General features: G+C 36.3%; 1 protein-coding gene across 5 annotated transcripts in view; it reads left to right on the forward strand.

Moving 5' to 3' along the window:
• The window catches only part of MEF2A (myocyte enhancer factor 2A), a 168991-nt gene that overhangs the window by 92062 nt on the left and 52207 nt on the right, over positions 1-24722 (forward strand). For all 5 annotated transcript variants that reach the window (XM_024732044.1, XM_024732043.1, XM_024732045.1 and 2 more), the window contains one exon: positions 528-731. In XM_024732044.1, coding sequence (XP_024587812.1) covers positions 528-731 — 204 coding nt within the window. The remainder of the gene's footprint in view (positions 1-527; positions 732-24722) is intronic.

A 24722-nucleotide genomic window follows, 5' to 3' on the forward strand; every position in this document is an offset into this window, starting at 1 on the left:
TTCAGTTAGAGAAAGAAATATTCAAAGAAGAATTTGAGGACATTGGGGAATTTGCTGATCTAGACTGAATTTCAGTGGGTGCAGTAGAAGAGCTTGGGAAGGAGGAGAAGTATAAATTAGATTAGTGGATGTACTTTGTTGTTTAGGGATTAAAGTCTGAGTAATGAATGGATTACTTGAGGTGGGACTTGGTTTTCTAATGCCATTTTAAGCTGGATGATAAGGGGCCACTGATCAACTGTTTCCTTCTCTGGTTCTTTGCCCACTGCAGCAGAGTGGCAACCAAGGATAAAGGAAGCCTCCTCAGGAGACTGCTCTATTAGAGCCCTTGGAAGTACAGAATATATGTAGGATTGTAGGCCTTTGGCAAATTGGGGAAGAAGACTCGTGGAGTATGAAGCTAGGAACCTTTTTCAGCTTTGAAATCAGACTCAGTGTTAAAAGAGAACTCATCTTCAGGTAGCCTGTATTCAAGTACTACTAATAACTTGTAATAAAAATATACTTTTTTTTTTTGGATTGTCTAGGTCACTTTTACAAAGAGAAAGTTTGGATTAATGAAGAAAGCCTATGAACTTAGTGTGCTCTGTGACTGTGAAATAGCACTCATCATTTTCAACAGCTCTAACAAACTGTTTCAGTATGCCAGCACTGATATGGACAAAGTTCTTCTCAAGTATACAGAATATAATGAACCTCATGAAAGCAGAACCAACTCGGATATTGTTGAGGTAACATATATCTAGTAATGCCTGAATTGTAGATAATAATTAAATCTTGATTTAATAACTTTAACTGTCAGGTTGCTTTTTATATTCAAAATATAAATCGGTTATAGATATAGCTTTTCTCTGAATTGTTTCTTAGAAGGGTCTAATTATTACTATATGATGACCCATTTATGTTATAAGCATATCCTAATCATTGAGAAAAAATAAACTAGGCTGTTGTACTATATACATCAGTATAATCTAACATTTCATCTATGATTACTTATTTTGTATGACTTTTTAAATTAATATTATAAGAAGCTATCACTTTAGACAGTATGAAGTTATAGTTTTAACATGTCTTAATTATTTCGTCACCTCAGTGACTACCCACAACTTTAAACACTAATGAAATGGAAGGGAATGATGTAAATATTATTTCTATTTTGTTAACAGTGCTTTGGTTGTGGGGGGAAGATTGCCTCATTATTTTTTTTAATCTGTTACCCTTTGGTATCTCTCATAGTTCTACCAACCTAATTAAGTGAAAATAAGAAAAGGAGTTTTATAGAATGATTTCAGTCTATTCAGAAAGTGTTTTAAGACAAAACCTTCAAAAAGAAGAACCAATATACTTTCCCATTCAACTATTTTCTGTTGCAAAAATCTTATAAAAGATAACTTTCTATGTATATTTCTAATAACATTTTAAATTAGCATTCTTATTTACTTTTATCTTTTTTGTTTATACTTCGAGGTTTTATTTTATTTTTGTTCGAAATGGATTTTTTTTTTCGCTGCTTGAAAAGACATAATGTTTACTTAGTTTTGTAATATTAGAAAACTGTTTCAATAAATTAGAGATTTCCTTGCTTAAAGTACTGAAATCATGGGAAATGATTCAGAACTAGCCATAAAAGAAGAAGTCCAAATTTAGATTTTATTTGAGAAATGGAAATTAAGATAGAGAAATATACTTTATTGTATAGGAATCTGATTTATTTGCCTCTACAGATTATGTTATAGTTCTGAAAATGCATTTTAAATTTCCCCTATATTTTTCTACCTTAACCATTCCTTTTTGGGCAGTAATTGATTGATTGTTACTGCAAAAAAAAATTCTGCTACTTTTATTAGAAAAATACTTAATTTTTAGCAATTAATTGTTTGAAATGAGAAGTAAAAGTGTAGTATAATTAGAGCTACAATTCCTCTGTTGCTTGATTTTCCCACCATTTTATTTGAGTGGCTCACTCCAGTGTTTATGAAGCTTTTGATCTTGCTTTTGTTGATCACTTCAGTTAAACTACATGGTTACATCTTTGGCCAAACTCCTTAGCACAGTTGTGTTTTAATCAATTGTAAGTTATTTTATATCATTTAGCTTTTATGATATATCTTATCACTTATGTGCCATATAAACTGCTTAGTAGACTCTCCCCCGGTTATGTATCATAATGCATTTTGAATCGTAATTTTGTAAATTAGGGGATCTTGGTTTGGGTGAGCTTCATAAAGAGACTTTGTAACGGGCTTTCCTTGAAATAGAAGGTATCCCTGGTGTTTAGTTTAAAATGACATTTTAAAAACCTCTGTGTCTTATCAAAAGCTCCACTGCCTTAAGTCAAACAAAAAAATAGAGTTGACTTTAATAGTGTCAACAAATAGATGTTGAAGCTAGTTTCATTATAGAAGGCAATCACCTCCTTAACCCTAACTACTCTGCTCTTTCATTGCAGCAGTTGTTGTTCTTGGCCCCCGGAAGTTGAGGGTACTTCGCACAGCCTAAAGTTTACTTCCTTAGAGAATATGAAGAATATAGTGTGATTTAATCCTCACAGAATTTTCAGACTACCTCAGTCTTCATCTCTGTTGTGGTCAGCAGTCAAAGTGTAAGAGAGTAAATCCCAAACATTTTTTAGCACTCTCCTATATTATAGTTTGCTTTAGTGTGAAGCAAATTGCCATCAATTGCCATTTTGATGTTTTATTTTTTTAATTGAATTTCTTAGATATAAATGAACATGAACCTTACCAGTAGCTCTTTTTGAAGTTCTGAATTATATAAATATAAGACACATTATGTAAATACAAGACAGAAAACATTGGATTATAAGGGATTTAATTTGTTGTGGTAGGATAAAATTATAAGGCTTAATTCACCTTTCTTGTATGTTAATGTCTTACTGAGTTAATCTTCATTATAAGACAGTAGTGGTTACCCTTGTAAGATGGTCTTTATTCCACATGTAAAGGTGATGCAACTACATCCTCACTAGTAGTGCATACATACCTGAGTTCTTTTTATCAGTTGTGGTGATGACTTTATGCTAATGCAGCTACCAAGATTGTTGTGAACCAAACTAAATTAACAGGATAAGAGTAATGACAAATGCTTATATAAAGCTTCCTATGGGCCACTTTCTAAGTGCTTTACAAATATCTTATTTAAGGATATTTTTAGAATATCATTTTAAGTATTTTTTCCTTTTACATATAGTTTCCTTTCAAACTGTTGTAATAATTGGAAGCAAACTTGTTGACATGCATTTGTTCATTTGACAAAAATATTTGAGGAACTTCTGCATGCTAGGGACTCTGCAAAGTGATATTATTTAGAGATTTCTAATTCAAGCCACGAGACTTTTTTTTTTCTCCTACCTACAGTTCTGTAAAACATTGAGATACACTTTTACCAGTGGAAGATTTTATATTAAACCTCTAACAAATTGGTTCTGGACTCTTGAGCCATCTCATGATGTACTCATTCGCTGAGTACATCAACAATAAATGGAGGCATGAACAACTATAAGTGATCTACTTTAGAGTGTTTCCTTATGCAATATGACCAACAGTGAAACTAACTGAAAATTTTGTGAACAGCTTTCATAAGGCCTCTAACCTGAATTCACCCATTTCCTGTTGCATATATGTTAGTCTTTAAAATTAGCAGGGTTTTGCTTTCCCCCAGAACTAAAATATTCTTTGACATAATCTTACATATATTAAAATGGAGTCTTCTGTAGATGTACCAATTTTTCTATTCTGCTGGATCCTACACACAGGCCCTTTGGGGATGTACTGTGGAGAGAAGAGGGATGGGTGCCCTGTATTGTTAACCACATCTGCATAGTCCATGGCATAAGGATGCACATGTTTTTGCCTGTGGAATTAGATCTAATATGTTTTCTGGGAGCACTATAGAATAAATATAGTAAAAGTAAAAGTAGTTGGTATTTGAATATTGTGACGATAAACAGAGGAATACATGATGCTCACATTGATCTACAGGTATTTTTAACCACAGGTATTAGAAACACATCTACAGAGTAGTGTTTTCTATCTTTGCTTTTCCTTGTTTCATATTATTTATATTTTAAAACTAGTCTCTTAAAATTTTAATCAGTTTTAACATTTTAATCATAGTTGATAAGAATTTTTTCTGTATAGCTTTGTTTTTTTTTTAATCAACAGCATTTACATATTTTAAATTGCATTTAGGAATTTTAAATCAAGGTCTGCAATGTCTTGGATGTATATATCTCCTGCGTTGAGAAAGCTAAATACATGAAAATGGAAATTTACACATTGGTAAATTAGGAGATTGTCATTGGGGTAAACTTTGTAAGAGACTTCATAACTGGATTTCTTTGAAAGGGGAGTATCACTGTTGCAGTTAAAATGACATTTTATTTGAAAATGTTTGTGTGCTGCTTTTCAGGAATATATTCCTTTCAAAAAATGAGTTGTATTACTTCATTCCCTATAGTTCATTAGGAAACATCAAAGATATACATTGTATCTTTTTATATTGGTAAGCATTGACACAAAGAAAGGTGGCTGATTTTTGTTTGGTCCTACAAAAGGTAGTAATTTAATTGAAATGTACAAAGAAAATGTTATAACCCCCAAATCTTCTTTTCAGTAAATTGATTTAAAAACTTGTAAACAGTATTATGCAATTTTATAAGAACATTAGATATGTCCTAGAGTATTAGAAACTAGAAATGAAAATCACCAATCTAATTAGTTGCCATTATTCATTCACTTTGAATTTATACTAAATAAAAGCCTAGAACCAATACAAGGGTTCTGCATCAAAATAAAAATTATGCTAAAGGCATGAAGTGAGGATGTTAGCAGCCGCTACACAATAAATGCCTGAGATTACTTTTGTATCTACTTTTCTTTCACTTTGCAATAATATTTGAAATATTAAATATATCTGCTCATAATATATTTAAAATAGCATTATATATTTAAAATAGTGACTTGGTGGCATTGGACATTCAGTAAATAGCTTGTGTGGTGATTCAGATCATTGTGCTGTCATTTAAGGGTGTAAATACAGGGGCCATGGCCAGTTATATCTCTTATTAATATCTTGTGAACTGTTCCCAGATAGAGGTATTTTCTTCACCACAGGAGTACTACAGTACTTAAATTATTATTATTTTTTCACTTGCATTATCTCATTTGATCTTCATATCCAAGATAAGCTTTTTCAGAAGCAGAAATTGAGACTAGGGTTTGACTTGCCCAGAGTCATGTAGCAATTTAGTGGGAAAACTGGGATTAGAACCTAGGTCTTTAACATTACCTCCTCCCTTTGTTCCCCAGTTTACCGAATCCATTGGAGCTCTGGGACATTGCACCGTAAATAGATAAGATTTTATACATATACCAGTAATGTATAACATATAGTAAACATGAATAAGTTTTCCTCAATAATGAACAGAAAATTAGTGAAGTAATTGCAACAAGAATAATATACAACATTTATCAAGTACTTATTATGGCCTGGTACTCTTCCCAGGGCTTTTATTTATATTATCTTATTATATTATTGAATCCCTCTAATTATTCCCATTTCGTAGTTGAGGAAATTGAGGCACAGTGATAAATGAAGTAAGATGATGATAATTTGTGTTCTAAAGGAAGAGAAAATCTGCTTTTTTGAGTCTTAATAGTTCTTCCCTGCTTTCAGATTACAAAGGAATTTGGAAATAATATCTCTGAAGATAGGGAATCAATATAAGATGCATCTATCAATTACTAAATAAAAACAGCTGGTAGTAAAAGTGATCATGCCAGGAGTACATTATTTAAAATCAATAGTTCTCAAAGTGTGGTGCCTTTAGCAGCAGCATCAGGATCACCAGAGCACTTGTTAGAAATCTAAGTTCTTGGGCCCCACCTCAGACCTACTGAATCAGAAACTTTTGAGATGAGGCCTAAGCAATCTTGTATTAACTTGAAGTAACTTGTCCCAAGTGCAGTGAGACTAAAAGCTTCAAGTTAGCATGCAATGTCTTGGCAGTGGTTATCCAGCTTTTAAAATATTTTTATCCCTAAGACTATCCTCTGAAATAATTTCAAGCAGTGAGCAAGCACAAATTGTAACTTTTAAGACCTTCTAAAGAGCAATTCAAAGTAGTATGCTGATTTGGTGTGAATTGCAAACTAGGGAACACATTTTTAATGGGTGACCTTTCGATTCAATTCTTTATGGGTTATACGTGCTTCTTTGAGTGTATTTAGGGGGTCTGGTGGGGATGGGTGGGGAGATGGACTCCAGTTCCTCAGCTGAGCAAAAAAGAAAGAAATGACTTTTGTCTCCTGAGATCATCTAGTTACAGAATTTGGAGGCATGATTATGTTTAGGTTTTCTGACAGGATTATTATGTCCTCAGAGAGCCTTTTTGAGCCAATCAATTTTTTTCTCCCCATGTTACAGATGAGGAATGGAACAGACAGGGAGTGTTTAAGAGGCTTGCCTAATGTTTTACAGGGCTGCAGTGGAGCGGCAGGGAAAGGGAAAAAATAATGAAACATCTGAAGACAAGACAAAGCTTTCCTCCACCTCCAGCCCCCTGCCCTGCTCTTTTATTCCTAACAGAGCCTGAAGCAGCAGGATGGTGATTCACAGGGTGAGGCACGAAATCCTCATGGCCCTCCTCCTCTTCCCACATGTCCTGCACCATCACCTCACACAGCAATCACCATAGCTCTTACAATTTCAGTTTTACTCTTTTCATTTTGCTATGTATTTGAATATTATTATTTATCATACAATTATTGGTTTTCATTTATGTGCTTTTTATAAGGAACTATGCATCTCTGCGTGTGATTTTTATTTTCTTGAGGTCAGGTTTTTCTCCATCAGAGATTGATGTTGCTGATATATAAACAGGAGTTCATGGGTGGGAAGGATAATATGGCTCACATTTCTGTAATGCATTTCTTGTGATTATTGATGAATACTTTTGTATCCTTTTTATGTCCCTATGTGTCATGGATTGAATGTTTTAGTACTTACGATGAGATAAATTGTTCTTTTTTTCTCAGGAAGTTCTTTGATACATTGACCAAATTTTTGACCAGTGAGAAAAGGAGGGTACAGAGGATTGGGAGAATGGTCAGAGAAAACTTCCTCTAGAGGTGACACCATCACCTGAGTCCTTTAAAGGATAGGGTTGGAGAGAGAAAAGGGGTTAGAAGAAAGGTGTTGTAGGTCAGGGGGGACAGCTTATGTGGAAAGTAGGAAATGAGGTATAGCATACTTATTTTATGGAATTAAAATCAGCTATGAATAGCTGTAGTGTAGTGTGAAGAGTGGAAATAGCTAAAACCTGAGAAGTAAACCAGATTCCTAAGAGACGTATAATACTTTTGACTTTCTCCTGAAGGTTTGGGTGCCTACTGAAAGAGCCTAATAGAATACCTGCCTGCGGTTTTACTGACTCTCTTGCACTTCCCAAGCTGTAAATTCTGTTAGGATTGCATTGTAATTTTTTTGAAAGGGGCTGAAGAGAAAAGGGTAAAAGTATTGAATGTAATGCATTATTTCTTCATTTTTTAATTTATTGAACTGATATTTATGATATATATGAGACATTGTACGGGACACTGGGAATATGGTGGTAACTGGCCATATTTCTTCTGTTTTTCTAACAGGATTATGTGTGGCTATTTTATTATCTTACTTCAGAAGTCCCTTTGTTGGATACACTTCAGTATGGATTCAAGGCATTTAGAATCCGAAGATTTTGATGTTTACCACCAAATATTAACCATTCAGCATATAAATATTATGTTAGTATTAGAGCTGGAAGCTCATTTAGAGCAAAAGCTGTAGAGTACTCACTGTATTTAACAATGTTATGGGTATGCCTGAAAAGGAGATATATCTATAGTCTAAGTTGTATTTCAGTTCTCTTTTATAAAGGTAGCTAAGGCAGACATGCAGTATACAGGCAGTATGGATATATGTGCAGTATACATATAGAAAAATATAAACCAATATTCATATCATACATATCATATATGATATGATATATCATATCATATAGTTGATGGAATGCCTTGAATACCAGGCTGTAACATTTGATATTTGTCCTATGGGCATTGGGCAGCTGTTAGAAGTGTTTAAAAGTTTAGGCAGTCAAACAGTTGTTGTAAGAATACTCATCTGGCAACAGATAATTAACATTTTAAAAGAAGTTTATAGTTTTAAAAATAGACTGTTACCTCACCTCTTAATTATGGTAGCTTTTTAGTAATGTTGAGATTTGTATGATGATGAATGCTATTCCAGTTGGTTTGAATGGGGAAGAGGGATTAAAGTGGGGATTTAGGCTGTGTTCTAAAGTGTGTAATGTGTTCACACATGACACTTTTTCTTAATTGAGCTATAAAAATTTTGAGTACACCGTTTGTAGAAAAGGAAATGTTTAGAATTTGACCATAATGTGAATATGGTCAAATATTATTTTATAAATAATCTGTACAATGTGATCTCCTTTAATATAGCAATTTAAAGTATTTGTACTTAAAATCACTTCATTATTATTATGCAAAAATGACAGAATGACCAAAATTATTGTGAAAAGGAGTTTGTGTTATGAAAAGGTTTGGAAACCTTGATCTAGTTCTGTACTTTATTTATTTTTTTGCGGTACGGGGGCCTCTCACTGTAGTGGCCTCTCCCGTTGCGGGGCACAGGCTCCGGATGCGCAGGCTGAGCGGCCATGGCTCACGGGCCCAGCCGCTCCGCGGCATGTGGGATCTCCCCAGACCGGGGCACGAACCCGTGTCCCCTGCATCGGCAGGCGGACTCTCAACCACTGCGCCACCAGGGAAGCTCAGTTCTGTACTTTATTTAATTGATAAGGAAACTGGGGTCCAAACAAAGTAAAGAACTTGTCCAGGATCATACCAGTACATAATGACAAAACCAAGACTTAAATAATGTTCTCTTGAAAGTCTTGGGTCTATCTCAGTGGTCCCCAACCTTTTTGGCACCAGGGACCAGTTTTGTGGAAGACAGTTTTTCCACGGGGGCGGGCGTGGGGGACGGTTCAGGCGGTAATGCGAGCAATAGGGAGCAGCAAATGAAGCTTCACTCCCTAGTCTGCCGCTTACCTCCTGCTGTGCAGCATGGTTCCTAACAGGCCGTGGACTGGGTTGGGGAACGCTGGATCTCTTTGAAAGACTGTAGATCCTTTAACGCAAAGACTTTGAGAAACAGCATTAGTATTCTTCCTGGTGGATTCCCACAGATCCAGCACATGGCTTAATAGTGACCTATAAAACTGAACTAAAAGCAGTGTTGCTCACTTCAGTGTTAATTCATTTATGATACTCTTAAAAATCCATCAAACGTTACCCAAAGCTAGTAAGGACAAAACCATAAAGTATCTTTAAGTGGAAATAAAGCTCAAGAATGAACAGGATGTGATTTCCTTCGCTCTGTAACACTGGAAACGATACTTTTGTTTCAGTATCTCTCCATCTTCCACATCTCCTCCCAGTATATATATCTTCCAGCTTTCAGACAAGTAAACAGACTTTAAAAGAAAAAAGTACAAGTGCTTCCGGTGTAGTGCAGTTTATGCATTCCTGAAAATTTTTACAGACTGCAAAACCTATGCAACTTTGTGTTCTGAGCACCAACATAAACTAAAACTAATTACTAATTTAGAAGATAGTTTGAACTGCTCAGTGAGGCACCTTAGTGAAGCTAGTGATGACAAGAGTTGGTATGATAAATTCACCAGATTAATTACTTGAATAGAAATGCTGGCAGCACTTTAATTAGGATGGAGATAGTGAGTTTTAGGACAGTACAGATGGCAGTGTAGCAGTGAGCCATGGGGGGAAGAGGGGGTTAACGTTAAAGTGGGCATGGGAACCTGCAACAAGGCTGGGAGTACTCCTCTGAAGCCCTCATTTAAAATTTTCTTATAATACAGATAAATGTTCCTGCTGTCAGGAGGACATTCTCCTTTCCTCCTGAAGGTTGTGATGCTGTTCCCTCTTTCCTGGCTCCCCTTTCCTAGGAAAAATCACCAATGAACCAAAGTGACTTCTTTATTATACTGACATCATTCTCTGTTTATCAGTTTCATATGAGCTAATTTGCATTCCAAAACATGTTTTATAGTAGAGCAGATTACTGTTTAATCATAGAAGGGTTTTTTCTTCCCTCCCTCCCTCCCTCTCTCCTCCCTCCCTCCCTTCCGAGATAGCGTTCATGTTCATCTGAATAAACGGCTGCTATGTAAAAGAAAATTATTCAGAGATGGGAAGTTGTATTATCTTTCTAGTTTCCTTTGCAATATAAAGAAGGTTTTCATAGATTTTATTGGCTTTTGTTTCATATAGTTCGGTTCATTGTAATCATTTTTTTTAAACATCTTTATTGGAGTATAATTGCTTTACAATGTTATGTTAGTTTCTGCTGTATAACAAGGTGAATCAGCTGTATGCATACGTATATCCCATCCCTCTTGCATCTCCCTTCCACCTTCCTTATCCCACCCCTCTAAGTGGTCCCAAAGCACCGAGCTGATCTCCCTGTGCTATGCAGCTGCTTCCCGCTAGCTATCTATTTTACATTTGGTAGTGTATATATATCAGTGTTACTCTCTCATTTTGTCCCAGCTTACCCTTCCCCCTCCACGTGTCCTCAGGTCCATTCTCTATGTCTGTGTCTTTATTCCTCTCCTGCCCCTAGATTCATCAGAAACATTTTTTTTTACATTCCATATATCTGTGTTAGCATACAGTATTTGTTTTTCTCTTTCTGACTTAACTCTGTATGACAGACTCTAGGTCCATCCACCTCACTACAAATAACTCAATTTCGTTTCTTTTTATGGCTTATATTCCATTGTATAGATGTGCCACATCTTCTTTATCCATTCATCTGTCGATGGACAGTTAGGTTGCTTCCATGTCCTGGCTGTTGTAAATAGTGCTGCAGTGAACATTGTGGTACATGACTCTTTTTGAATTACAGTTTTCTCAGGGTATATGCCCAGTTGATAATCTTAATATACCTGGATATAGGACTCAATAGGTATAAATTCCAATGTGATGATTATTCATAATGATAATAATAAACATTTCCAAAGTTTTTAGTAAGCTGCATGAAGTACTTTCACACTACTTGGTATTTTTATAAATCATTGCCTCAGGTATCTTTCATTATGTGAAATTGAATGCTCAGTGAGGCAACTTTGTGTTGCTAGTGGCTACCACAGTGGGTATTATAGACATACTTGAGATTAACATTTTTTGTTCTTTTTATTGAGATATTCACAGACCATAAAATTCACCATTTTAAATTATACAGTTAGTGATTTTTAGAACATTCACAAGTTTGTACAACCATGAATGCTAATTCCAGAATATTTTCATCAGTCCAAAAAGAAACTTGGTATCCATTCATTTCCCAGTTCCCCTTCCCCCCTGCCCCATGGTGGCAGCCACTAATCTACTTTTTGTATCTATGGATTTGCCTGTTCTGGATATTTCATATAAATGGAATTATTTAATATGTGGTCTTTTGTAACTGGTTTCTTTGATTTAGCATAATGTTTTCAAGGTTCATCCATATTGTGGCATGCATTAGTACTTCATTCCATGGTTAAATAATATTTCATTGTATAGATATACCACATTTTGCTTATCCATTCATCAGTTAGGAACATTGGGTTGTTTCACTTCTTGAGTGTTGTGAAAATGTTACTGTGAAACTTGTGTACAAGTTATTGTATGGACATATTTTCATTTCTCTTGGGTATCTCACCATGAGTAGAATTTGCTGGTAGCTCTTTGTTTCTTTTGGGGGAAGTTGATGATGGAACTCTGGAAAATGTGGAATTCTTTTCAACATTTAACTTTAAAAAAAAACAAAAAAAATCAAAAAACAACTTTACGGGTGTAATTAAAAAATACTTGGCTCATCTTTTCCTAAAAATGTTGACTTTTTAAATTTCAGTAACATTAGGCCAGGTTATCTGGACCAGTTCTTCAACTGAAGACAACTAAAAACGCTTGATGAGTTGTACAAAAACTTTGTTTTAGCATCAAAGAACTGTTAAGGAATATGCCAGGCCAAAATCTAAGAAAATGTTAGAACCTAAAAGGTAAAGAAGTATTTAAAGCTCTGGCTACCCTGAATCATTTGCCCATTTGGATAAAACAGTTAAGAAACTAAGCTTCAGGTTTCGGTGGATTCAGAGGCAAGAGGACAGTTATTACTTCTAGGTTTCTGAGTCTAATTGATTGCTTCTAATTGATTGCTTGGACATCAAGCTGGGACCTCAGGAAGAGGGAAGCTCACTGCCTTTTCCCTACTTGCAAAGGACTGCCAGGAGAATTGTGCTGACCAGATAGGGCAAAGAGGAGAAAAAGAAAAGAAAGAAGGAGAACCTATCTCTGAGAGGTTGTAAAATAAGTTACCAGCATTGTGCAGAATCACAAAACAAAGGAATATAACACAAGAAGTCTGAGAAGAGTGGTGTCCCAGTTACCTCGATGAAGCAAATATATATCCTTTTTGAATAAACGCACCTTATTGTAGGCATCAAAAATCTTCAAGTAACCTTTCAAGGTCATTGAGCATCTGTCATACAGAGATGACCAAACGTAAAAGAAAACAAGGCACAATAAGCAAAATGCAGCAAGAAATAGCAGAAACTGATACCTAAATATTTCAGATATTGCTATTATTATACATAGATTATAAGCAATTTCACTTACTATGTTTTAATTTTTTAAAAGCTTGCAAATGTCTGTATGAAACAAGAAATTATAAAACAAGTGATATAGCAGACTTGAATGAAATACTTCTGGAAATGAAAAAAATATAATGGCCAAAATTAAAATCTTAGTAGACATATTGCAAGTATATTTGACATAGCTGAACAGGAAATTTGTGAACTGAAAGAATAAATTATCTATAATGCAACACAAAGAGATGAAAAGGTGGAAAATACCAAGAGGTTGAGAGAAAAGGAGGATTGTTTAGAAATTCTAGCCTAAATTTAACTGGCATTCCTGGAGGGAAGAGAATGGGGCAGAGGCAATATTTGAAAAGATAATGACAGAATTTTCCAGGATTAATGAGAGTCTATAGTTCTCAGATTTAAGAAGCCCAACAAATCCCAGGCAGAGTTAAAAACCTTTTAATCTCTACATAGACATATTACAATGAAACTGCAGAAAACAAATGACAGAGAAAAATTTAAACACATTATCTTCAAAGGAGTGCTGACTGATTCTAAACAACAGCAAATGAAATCTGTAGTCAGTGAAATGATATCCTAAATGTGCTGGGGAAAAAGGAGTTGGAATCCAAGTTAGAATTCTATATCCATAAAAAATATCTTCAGAAATGAGAGCAAAACACCAGTGTATCAGCTTTGCAACTAAACCACCTCAGAGTTTTGAAGAAAGGGTCAAAACCAAGTCAAGCCAGACTGCTGTGGTAAGAAAGCAGTCTTCATGCGAAGATCATATGACCTCTACAAGCTTCACGTGGACAGTGACCCATGTCTCTTTTTGTTTTTTTTTAACCTCTTTATTGGAATATAATTGCTTTACAATGCTGTGTTAGTTTTTGCTCTATAACAAAATGAATCAGCTATATGTATGCATATATCCCCATATCCCCTCTCTCTTGTGCCTCCCGCCTACTCTCCCTATCCCACCCCTCTAGGTGGTCACAAGCACGGAACTGACATCCCTGTGCCATGCAGCTGCTTCCCATAGCTATCTGTTTTACATTTGGTAGTGTATATATGTCAGTGCTACTCTCTCACTTCATCCCAGCTTACCCTTACCCCTCCACGTGTCCTCAGGTCCATTTACTACGTCTGCATCTTTATTCCTCTCCTGCCCCTAGATTCATCAGAGCCATTTTTTTTTAGAGTCCACATATCTATGTGTTAGCATATGGTATGCTATGTGTTAGCATATGGTATTTGTTTTTCTCTTTCTGACTTCACTCTGTATAAGAGACGCTGGGTCCATTCATTTCACTACAAATAACTCAATTTCGTTTCATTTTATGGCTGAGTAATATTCCGTTGTATAGATGTGCCACATCTTCTTTATCCATTCATTTGTCATTGGACACTTAGCTTGGTTCCATGTCCTGACTGTTGTAAATAGTGCTACAGTGAACATTGTGGAACATGTCTCTTTTTGAATTATGGTTTTCTCAGGGTATATGCTCAGTAGTGGTATTGCTGGTTCATATAGTAGTTCTATTTTTAGTTTTCTAAGGAACCTCCATATTGTTGTCCATAGTGGCTGTATCAACTTACATTCACACCAACAGTGGGAGAGGGTTCCCTTTTCTCCACACCCTCTCCAGGCTTTATTGTTCATAGATGTTTTGATGATGGCCATTCTGACCGGTGTGAGGTGACACCTCATTGTGGTTTTTGATTTTCATTTCTCTAATGATTAGTGATGTTGACCATCCTTTTCATGTGTTTGGCAATCTGTATATCTTCTTTGGAGAAATGTCTATTTAGGTCTTCTGCCCATTTTTGGATTGGGTTGGGGTTTTTTTGATATTGAGCTTCATGAGCTGCTTGTATATTTTGGAGATTAATCCTTTGTCAGTTGCTTCATTTGCAATATTTGCTCCCATTCTGAGGTTGTCATTTCTTCTTTATGGTTTCCTTTGCTGTACAAAAGCTTTTAAGTTTCATTAGGTCCCATTTCTTTACTTTTGTTTTGATTTCCATTTTTCTAGGAGGTGGGTCAAAAAGGATCTTGCTGTGATTTATGTCATAGAGTGTTCTGCCTATGTTTTCCTCTAAGAGTTTTATAGTGTCTGGCCTTACATTAGGTCTTTAATCCATTTTGAGTTTGTTTTTGTTTATGGTATTAGGAAGTGTTCTAATTTCATTCTTTTACATGTAGCTATCCAGTTTTCCCAGCACCACTTGTTGAAGAGGCTGTCTTTTCTCCATTGCATATTCTTGCCTCCTTTATCAAAGATAAGATGACCATATGTGCGTGGGTTTATCTCTGGGCTTTCTATCCTGTTCCATTGATCTATATTTCTGTTTTTGTGCCAGTACCATATTGTCTTGATTACTGTAGCTTTGTAGTATAGTCTGAAGTCAGGGAGCCTGATTCCTCCAGCTCCATTTTTCTTTCTGAAGATTGCTTTGGCTATTCAGAGTCTTTTGTGTTTCCATACATATTGTGAAATTTTTTGTTTTAGTTCTGTGAAAAATGCCATTTGTGGTTTGATAGGGATTGCACTGATCTCTAGATTGCTTTGAGTAGTATAGTCATTTTCACACTGTTGATTCTTCCAATCCAAGTCATGGTATCTCTCTCCATCTGTTTGTATCATCATTAATTTCTTTCATCAGTGTCTTATAGTTTTCTGCATACAGGCCTTTTGTCTCCTTAGGTAGGTTTATTCCGAGGTATTTTATTCTTTTTGTTGCAGTGGTAAATGGGAGTGTTTCCTTAGTTTCTCTTTCAGATTTTTCATCATTTGTGTATAGGAATGCAAGAGATTTCTGTGCATTAATTTTGTATCCTGCTACTTTACCAAATTCACTGATTAGCTCTAGTAGTTTTCTGGTAGCATCTTTAGGGTTCTCTATGTATAGTATCGTGTCATCTGCAAACAGTGACAGTTCTACTTCTTTTCTGAGTTGGATTCCTTTTATTTCTTTTTCTTCTCTGATTGCTGTGGTGAAAACTTCCAAAACTATGTTGAATAATAGCGGTGAGAGTGGGCAACCTTGTCTTCTTCCTGATCTTAGAAGAAATGGTTTCAGTTTTTCACCATTGAGAACAATGTTTTCTGTGGGTTTGTCATATATGGCCTTTATTATGTTGAGGTAGGTTCCTTCTTTGCCTACTTTCTGGAGAGTTTTTTTCATAAATGGGTGTTGAATTTTGTGGAAAGCTTTTCCTGCATCTGTTGAGATTATAATGTGGTTTTTTCCTTCAGTTTGTTAATGTGGTGTATCACACTGATTTGTGTATATCGAAGAATTCTTGCATTCCTGGGATAAACCCAACTTGATCATGGTGTATGGTCCTTTTAATGTGCTGTTGGATTCTGTTTGCTAGTATTTTGTTGCAGATTATTGCATCTATGTTCATCAGTGATGTTGGCCTGTAGTTTTCTTTTTTTGTGACATCTTTGTTTTTGGTATCAGGGTGATGGTGCCTTGTAGAATGAGTTCGGGAGCATTCCTCCCTCTGTCCTATATTGGAAGAGTTTGAGAAGGATAGGTGTTAGCTCTTCTCTGAATGTTTGATAGAATTCACCTGTGAAGCCATCTGGTACCTGGCCTTTTCTTTGTTGGAAGATTTTTAATCACTGTTTCAATTTTAGTGCTTCTGATCAGTCTGTTCATATTTTCTATTTCTTCCTGTTTCAGTCTTGGAAGGTTGTGCTTTTCTAAGAATTTGTCCATTTCTTCCAGATTCTCCATTTTATTGGCGTATAGTTGCTTGTAGTAATCTCTCATGATCCTTTGTATTTCTACAGTGTCAGTTGTTAGTTCTCCGTTTTCATTTCTATTTCTATTGATTTGAGTCTTCTCCCTTTTTTTCTTGATGAGTCTGGCTAATGGTTTATCAATTTTGTTTATCTTCTCAAATAACCAGCTTTTAGTTTTATTGATCTTTGCTATTGTTTCCTTTATTTCTTTTTCATTTATTTCTGATCTGATCTTTAGGATTTCTTTCCTTCTCTAACTTTGGGGAGTTTTTTGTTCTTCTTTCTCTAATTGCTTTAGGTGTAAGGTTAGGTTGTTTGAGATTTTTCTTGTTTCTTGAGGTAGCATTGTATTGCTGTAAACTTCCCTCTTAGAACCGCTTTCGCTGCATCCCATAGGTTCATCTTGTTTTCATCGTCATTTGTTTGTAGGTATTTTTTGATTTCCTCTTTGATTTCTTAAGTGACCTCTTTGTTATTTAGTAGCATATTGTTTAGCCTCCATGTGTTTTTATTTTTTACATTTTTTTCCTGTAATTGATATCTAGTCTCATAGTGTTGTGGTCGGAAAAGATGCTTGATACGATTTCAATTTTCTTAAATTTACCGAGGCTTGATTTGTGACCCACGATATGATCTATGCTGGAGAATGTTCCATGAGCACTTGTGAAGAAATTGTATTTTGTTGTTTTTGGATGGAATGTCCTGTAAATATCAGTTAAGTCCATCCTGTCTAATGTGTTATTTAAAACTTGTGTTTCCTTATTTATTTTCTGTTTGGTTGATCTGTCCATTGGTGAAAGTCGGGTGTTAAAGTCCCCTAGTATTATTGTTTTAGTGTCGATTTTCCCTTTTATGGCTGTTAGCATTTGCCTTCTGTATTGAGGTGCTCCTATGTTGGGTGCATAAATATTTACAATTGTTACATCTTCTTCTTGGATTGATCCCTTGATCTTTATGTAGTGTCCTTCTTTGTCTCTTGTAATAGTCTTTATTTTAAAGTCTGTTTTGTCTGATATGAGAATTGTTACTCCAGCTTTCTTTTGATTTCCATTTGCATGGAATTTCTTTTTCCATCCCCTCACTTTCAGTCTCTGTGTGTCCCTAGGTCTGAAGTGGGTCTCTTGTAGACAGCATTTATGTGGGTCTTGTTTTTGTATCCATTCAGCCAGTCTGTGTCTTTTGGTTGGAGCATTTAATACATTTACATTTAAGGTAATTATCGATATATATGTTCCTATTACCATTTTCTTAATTGTTTTGGGTTTGTTATTGTAGGGCTTTTCCTTCTCTTGCGTTTCCTGCCTGGAGATTCCTTTAATGTTTGTTGTAAAGGTGGTTTGATGGTGCTGAATTCTCTTAACTTTTTGCTCGTCTGTAAAGGTTTTAATTTCTCCATCGAATCTGAAAGAGATGCTTGCTAGGTAGAGTAATCTTGGTTTTAGGTTTTTCCCTTTCATCACTTTAAGTATATCATGCCACTGCCTTCTGGCTGCAGAGTTTCTGCTAAAGATCAGCTGTTTACCTTATGGGAATTCCCTTGTATGTTATTTGTTGCTTTTCCCTTGCTGGTTTTATTATATTTTCTTTGTATTTAATTTTTGATAGTTTGATTAATATACGTCTTGGCGTGTTTGTCCTTGGATTTATCCTGATGGGATTCTCTGCCCTTCCTGGACTTGATTTACTATTTCCTTTCCCATGTTAGGGAAGTGTTCAACTATAATCTCTTCAAATATTTTGTCAGACCCTTTCTTTTTCTCTTGTTCTTCTGGGATTCCTATAATTCGAATGTTGGTGCGTTTAATGTGGTCCCAGAGGTCTCAGACTGTCCTCAATTCTTTTCATTCTTTTTTCTTTATTCTGCTGTGCAGCAGTTACTTCCATTATTTTATCTTCCCGGTCACTTATCCGTTCTTCTGCCTCAGATATTCTGCTGTTGATTCCTTCTAGAGAATTTTTTAATTTCATTTTTTGTGTTGTTCATCATTGTTTGTGTGCTCTTTAGTTCTTCTAGGTCCTTGTTAAATGTTTCGTGTATTTCCTTCATTCTTTTGCCAAGAGATTGGATCATCTTTACTGTCATTATTCTGAATTCTTTTTCATGTAGACTCCCTGTTTGCTCTTCATTTGTTTGGTCTGGTGGGTTTTTACCTTGCTCCTTCATGTGCAGCATATTTCTCTGTCTTCTCTCTTTGTTTAACTCACTGTGTTTGGGGTCTCCTTTTCACAGGCTGCAGGTTCGTAGTTCCCATTGTTTTTGGTGTCTGCCTCTAGTGGTGAGGTTGGTTCAGTGGCTTGTGAAGGCTTCCTGGTGGAGGGGACTGGTGTCTGTGTTCTGGTGGGTGGGGCTGCATCTTGTCTTTCTGGTGGGCAGGGCTGCATCCGTGGTGTGTTTCAGGGTGTCTGTGAACTCAGTATGATTTTAGGCAGCTTCTCTGCTAATGGGTAGGGTTGTGTTCTTGTTTTGCTAGTTGTTTGGCATGGGGCGCCCAGTACTGGATCTTGCTTGCCATTCGGTGGAGTTGGGTCTTAGTGTTGAGACGGAGATCTCTGGGAGAGCTCTCAGCGATTGATATTATGTGGGGCTGGGAGGTGTCTGGTGGTCCAGTGTCCTGGATTTGGCTCTCCCACCTTAGAGGTTCAGGGCTGACACTCAGCCAGAGCACTAGGACCCTGTTAGCTACATGGCTCAGAAGAAAAGGAAGAAGAAAAAGGAAGAAGAAAGTAAAATTTAAAAAATATATAGAAAAAATAATAAAATTTTAAAAAATAAATAAATTTTAAGACATTAAAAAAAGAGAGCAACTAAACCAATAAGCAAATCCACCAATGATAACAAGCGCTAAAAACTAAACTATGATAAACATAAAAATCAGAAACAAATCAGCCGCAGACCGCAAACCTCAAGTCTACAGTTGCTCCCACCGCCTCAAATTTGGGAACATTGATTGTCTATTCAGGTATTCCACAGATGTAGGCTTCATCAAGTTGATTGTGGGGATTTAATTCGCTGCTCCTGAGGCTGCTGGGAGAAATTTCCCTTTCTCTTCTTTGTTTGCACAGCTACTGGGGTTCAGCTTTGGTTTTGGCCCTGTGTCTGCATGTAGGTTGCCCTCAGGCATCTGTCCCCGCCCAGACAGGAGGGGTTAAAACAGCGGCTGATTAGGCTTCTCTTGCTCTTTCAGGCAGGGGAGAGGGAGGGGTACAGTAGTTGTAATTGAAATGCGGGGCAATCCTGCAGCAGTAGAAGCCGATGTGTCATTGCAACAGCCTGAGGCGTGCCATGTATTCTCCGAGGGAAGTTGTCCCTGGATCTCGGGACCCTGGCAGTGGCGGGCTGTGCAGGCTCTCAGGGGGTGGGGGTGGCAGTGGCAGCAGCGTTAGCGTTCCATGCCCGTCTCTGTGGTCCAAGCTGATAGCCGCAGCTCGCGTCAGTTTCTGGAGCTCATTTAGGTGGTGCTCTGCCTTTTCTGGGCACACGGGGAAGGAATCTTCTCTCCTCGCACATCCTGAAACAATGGTCTCTTGCCTCTTCAGCAGGTCCAGACATTTTCCCTGACTCCCTCCTGGCTAGTTGTGGCTCAGTAGCCCCCTTCAGGCAGTCTTCACACAGCCAACCCCAGTCCACTCCCTGGGGTCTGACCTCTGAAGCCTGAGCCTCAGCTCCCAGCCCCCACCCGCCCCAGCAGGTGAGCAGACACGCATCTCAGGCTGGTGAGTGCTGGTCGGCACAGATCCTTTGTGCGGGAATCTCTCCACTTTGCCCTCTGTACCCCTGTTGCTGCGCTCTCCTCCGTGGCTCCTAAGCTTACCCCCTGCCCACCCCCTGTCTTCACCAGTGAAGGGGCTTCCTAGTGTGTGGAAACATTTCCTCCTTCACAGCTCCCTCCCAGAGGTGCAGGTCTTGTCCCTATTCTTTTGTCTCTGCTTTTTCTTTTTTCTTTTGCCCTACCCAGGTACGTGGGGATTTTTTTGCCCTTTGGGAAGTCTGAGGTCTTCTGCCAGCATTCTGGCAGTAGGTGTTCTGTAGGAGTTGTTCCACATGTAGATGTATTTTTAATATATTTGTGGGGAGGAAGGTATCTCCACATCTTACTGCTCTCTGTCTGTTGATTCTCATGACTGTTTTATCAGTGAATATCAGAACCTAGTAGAGTGCTGTCAGTAATATTTGTTGGATTAAAGGGGAAAAAAAGGATAAAAGTAAATGAAGTCATTTTTGCAGTTTAAGTACACACACATACACACACACTCACACACACACACAGATAGTGAAGAACCAAGAGCCAGGGCTTTGAAGATATACTTTCCTGATTTCACAGTACTCCAAGAGCCAACTCTGTCAAAGTGTTCATTTATATGTGGAGTTCTGCAACAGAGTTACATTATCCCTGTGGGTAAAATGAGACTGTTGGGCTGTCTAGTATCTAACTCCCGGAAGACAAGGGCCCCAAAACTGTTTGTTTTGGGTGGTGTTGGGGAGAAGTATCATTACCATTTGCTGACACCTTTGCCATCAAACTTGGGTATATACTGGGTAAGACCTTAAAATTCAAAGAAATCATAGCTTGAACATCACACACTTCTAACTGAGATAGATATGGATAAGGTCATAGAAGAACTGGGGAAGGAGTCTGAAAGCAGTGCCTACAACCACGTGCACAAGAAGTGTGCTCTCTTTCCAGTAGTTGAAGTGGTTCCTGATCACAGTCCTCTATGCAGTCTCCCGTTTGTTTGTTGACTGATTAATGCAGTCTCAACTAACACAGTGTATTGGAAAGACCACTAGACTGGACATCAGAAGACTTTTATTCTAGTCCCAGTACTGCCACTTAATAGCTGTGTGATGTGGTGGGGTTGGGGGGTGAGAACTTGGGTCTCTCCTAAATTTAATCTTCTCTATAAAGGTAGGAGGTGAACTAGATGATCACAAAGGTAACATTTAGTTTTCTATTCAACAGCTATTTTAATATAATTTTTTGAGCACATATAATCTCAAGATTCCATTGTGCCTCAAAATTTTGACTCAGTGGACAAATTTTGAGAAAAATATAGTTTAACAAGATGGAATCAGGAAAGATATAGAAAATCTGAGTAGTCTTATTGTCAAGTTTACCACAGAGAAACTCCAAATCCAGATGGCTTTGTTAAGAAGTACTAGCAGAATTTTAAAGAAGAAATAACGCCAATATTTCACAAACTCTTCCAGAGACTAGAAAAAGAGGGAGCTCTCTTTATATGAAGATAGTCTAATCTTGATAGCAAAACAACAAGGAGAGTTCTAAAACGAAGAATCTCACTGAATGTAAGTGCAAAACTCCTAAACATAATATTAGTTGACTTTTTTTTGAGTTCACAAATTTTTTTATCAGAGACATTTTTTTCACATTAAGTCATTTTCTCCGTTGCTTGGGCACACATCTAGACTATCAGCCTGCCTTGCATTGGAGTGGTCTTGTGACTGAGTTGGCCAATGGAATGTTAATAGAAGTGATTCATGCTACTTCCATGCCTGATGTGTAAAATACCTTCCACGTGATCATCATACTCTCTCTTCTCTGTTTGTCAGCCAGCTGCAGAGAATCCAGATGGGAACTCTTGAGATCTCATGTGGAACCAAAAGATAAATGACTGGGCTCTGAATAGTTTCACCTAAGGCTCTCTGAGATAAGAAACATCCTCATTAGCCTTTGTGTGAATAAGAAACTTTCATTGTGTTAGGCCACAGAGACATGTGTTTGTTAAAGCATCTGACATCACTTATGCTAACTAATACAGAAATTAAATCCAGCAATATATAAAAGTCATACACATTATGACTAAGTTGGATTTATCCCAGGAATGCAGGGTTGACTTAACAGAGTATCCTAATATCATGGACTGGAAGTCTCAATATTGTATATGTCAGTGCTACATGAATAATCCATATAGAGTCAAGTAATGCCTGTGAAAATTCCAAGGAATTATTTTTTTTAATAATTCAAAAACTGATTCTGAAATATATAGGGAAATTCAAGGGGAAAAGACACTCTGAAGAACAGTAAGATGAGAAGCTTAGCATTACAATATATTGCGACTAATTTTATAGCTACAGTAATGAAGATACTGTGGCATTGGCATGAATGCCAAACATATCAATGAAGTAATAGCTCAGAAACCATGCACATATATAGATAATTGTGGTATCACAAATCAGACGGGGAAAGAACAAACTCTTGAAGCAGTGTTGCTGGGACAGTTGGTTACAGATAACATGGGAAAACGGTGAAAGTGAACCTACATCATATCTTACACAAAATCTACCTCCAGGAAGATTATACACCTAAATGTGAAAAGCAAAATTATAATACTTTTAGAATATAATATAGGAGAATATCTTCATGATTTTCAGGTAGGGAAGGATTTCTTATACGAGACATAAACATTACTACCGTAAAGGATAACTGTAAAGGGACAAAAGTATAAATTTGGTTTTATTAAAGTTAAGAACCTGTTTTCATCCAAAGACAAGTGTTAAACATGCCACACAATAGGGAAGGATTTTTACAATACATAAAATTAACAAAGAATTTATGTTGATTACAAATAAAAGAATGACTCTAAAGTAATAAGAAAAAGACAACTCAATAGAAAAATTGGCAAAGTACTAGAACACTTGGCACTTCACAAAAGAGAAAATCTGAATGGCCAATAGTTATGAAATGTGCTTCATTTGCTTGGTAATCAAGGGAATGCAAGTTAAATCCTCTTTGCAGGTAGAAATATACATTGATACAACTACTTTAAAAAAGAGTTTTGCATTATTTAGTTACAAACTTATGATTCTGCTCCTAAGAATGTACCCTAGAGAAATGTGTGCAGATACGCAGTAGACTATGCAGAAATGTGCATTTTGACATTTTCATGATAGCCAAAATATTGAAGCAACTCCAATGTCTATCTGTAATAGAATGGATAAAGTTTTTTTCCCATATAATACAATATTTAATAAAAATGTATAAACTGTAACTATATGCAATCCTATGGATGTAATAAACATAAAGTATAATGAAGGAGGCCAGACAAATAATATATTGCATATATTACATTCACATGATATTTAAAAATAAGCAAAGCTAAATTATAGTTTTAGGGATATGTATATGGTAAACCTATAGAGAAAGTACAGATAGTTGACATCACAGATTTAAGACGGTATTACCTATAGAGGAGAGAGGGGAGGGTTATGTGATTGAGGGAGATATATAGGGTCTGGTTTATTTTTTGAACTGATTAGAATTACTATTGTTCACTTTATAATTGTTGAATTTTATATAAATTTTTATGCACCTTTCTTTATGTATGTCCAGTTTTAAAAATTAAATGTTTTTGTGTGTTTTTAAAGTGTCTAGGAAGAATAAGAAGTATCTTTCAAAATTGGAAATTTATTAAAAATGGGGAAAAGGAGAACTTTTCATTAAAAAAAGTTCTAAAGTCCAGTTTAAGTTGCTTGGAACTCAAGACATATTCCTTTATTTTACAAGCACTCATTTATTCCTTATAAGCTAGAGCTGACAGATTATCCATTCAGCTGGTGTTTATGGAGCTGCTTAGCTGCTTCACAGAAATGAGATAGGTGGGTGGTGATATTGTAGATTGGTTCAGTTGATGAGGTCATCGTGCATTTTAAAACTATGCGTATATACCTTTTGAGTACTTTTAATTCCCTAGTTTCACTTCTAAGTGCTATGATTATTATTAGTATGGAATGGAATTTGACAGTTGTCTTTATAAAATTGAGCATATGTTAAAGTATATTTCAGTTCTTGATTGATGTTAAAAATGCAGTCTGACAGGGGCCCTGGTAAACACTCAGGCAGTATAGACTCCTGAATCCAAAATTCAGTATCATATCTCAAGATTCCAGAAAATGCCAGTCCTCTGGGATTTTTATCAGTTCTTATTTCAGATTCCACGTGATGTAAATATTTATTTAAACATATTTACAATGAAAAATATCCTGAATACTAGATTTCTTCACTCTGTAAACAAACACCAGAGTATAGTGTATGTATATGTATTAGTGCATATATATTTATTGATATATATATATATACACACACACACACGTGTGTGTATATGTAATTTCCATGGGGAATAAATGTGTCTGAAATTTTAAATGTTATTTTTTGCTGATGACAGAATATAAGCTGAAAGAAATTATTTAAAATTAGCTGCCTCTGCCTAATTTATAA

The sequence above is a fragment of the Neophocaena asiaeorientalis genome, unplaced genomic scaffold (assembly GCF_003031525.2).
Source record: "Neophocaena asiaeorientalis asiaeorientalis breed wild unplaced genomic scaffold, Neophocaena_asiaeorientalis_V1.1 scaffold362, whole genome shotgun sequence".
In the NCBI taxonomy this organism is placed as follows: domain Eukaryota; kingdom Metazoa; phylum Chordata; class Mammalia; order Artiodactyla; family Phocoenidae; genus Neophocaena; species Neophocaena asiaeorientalis.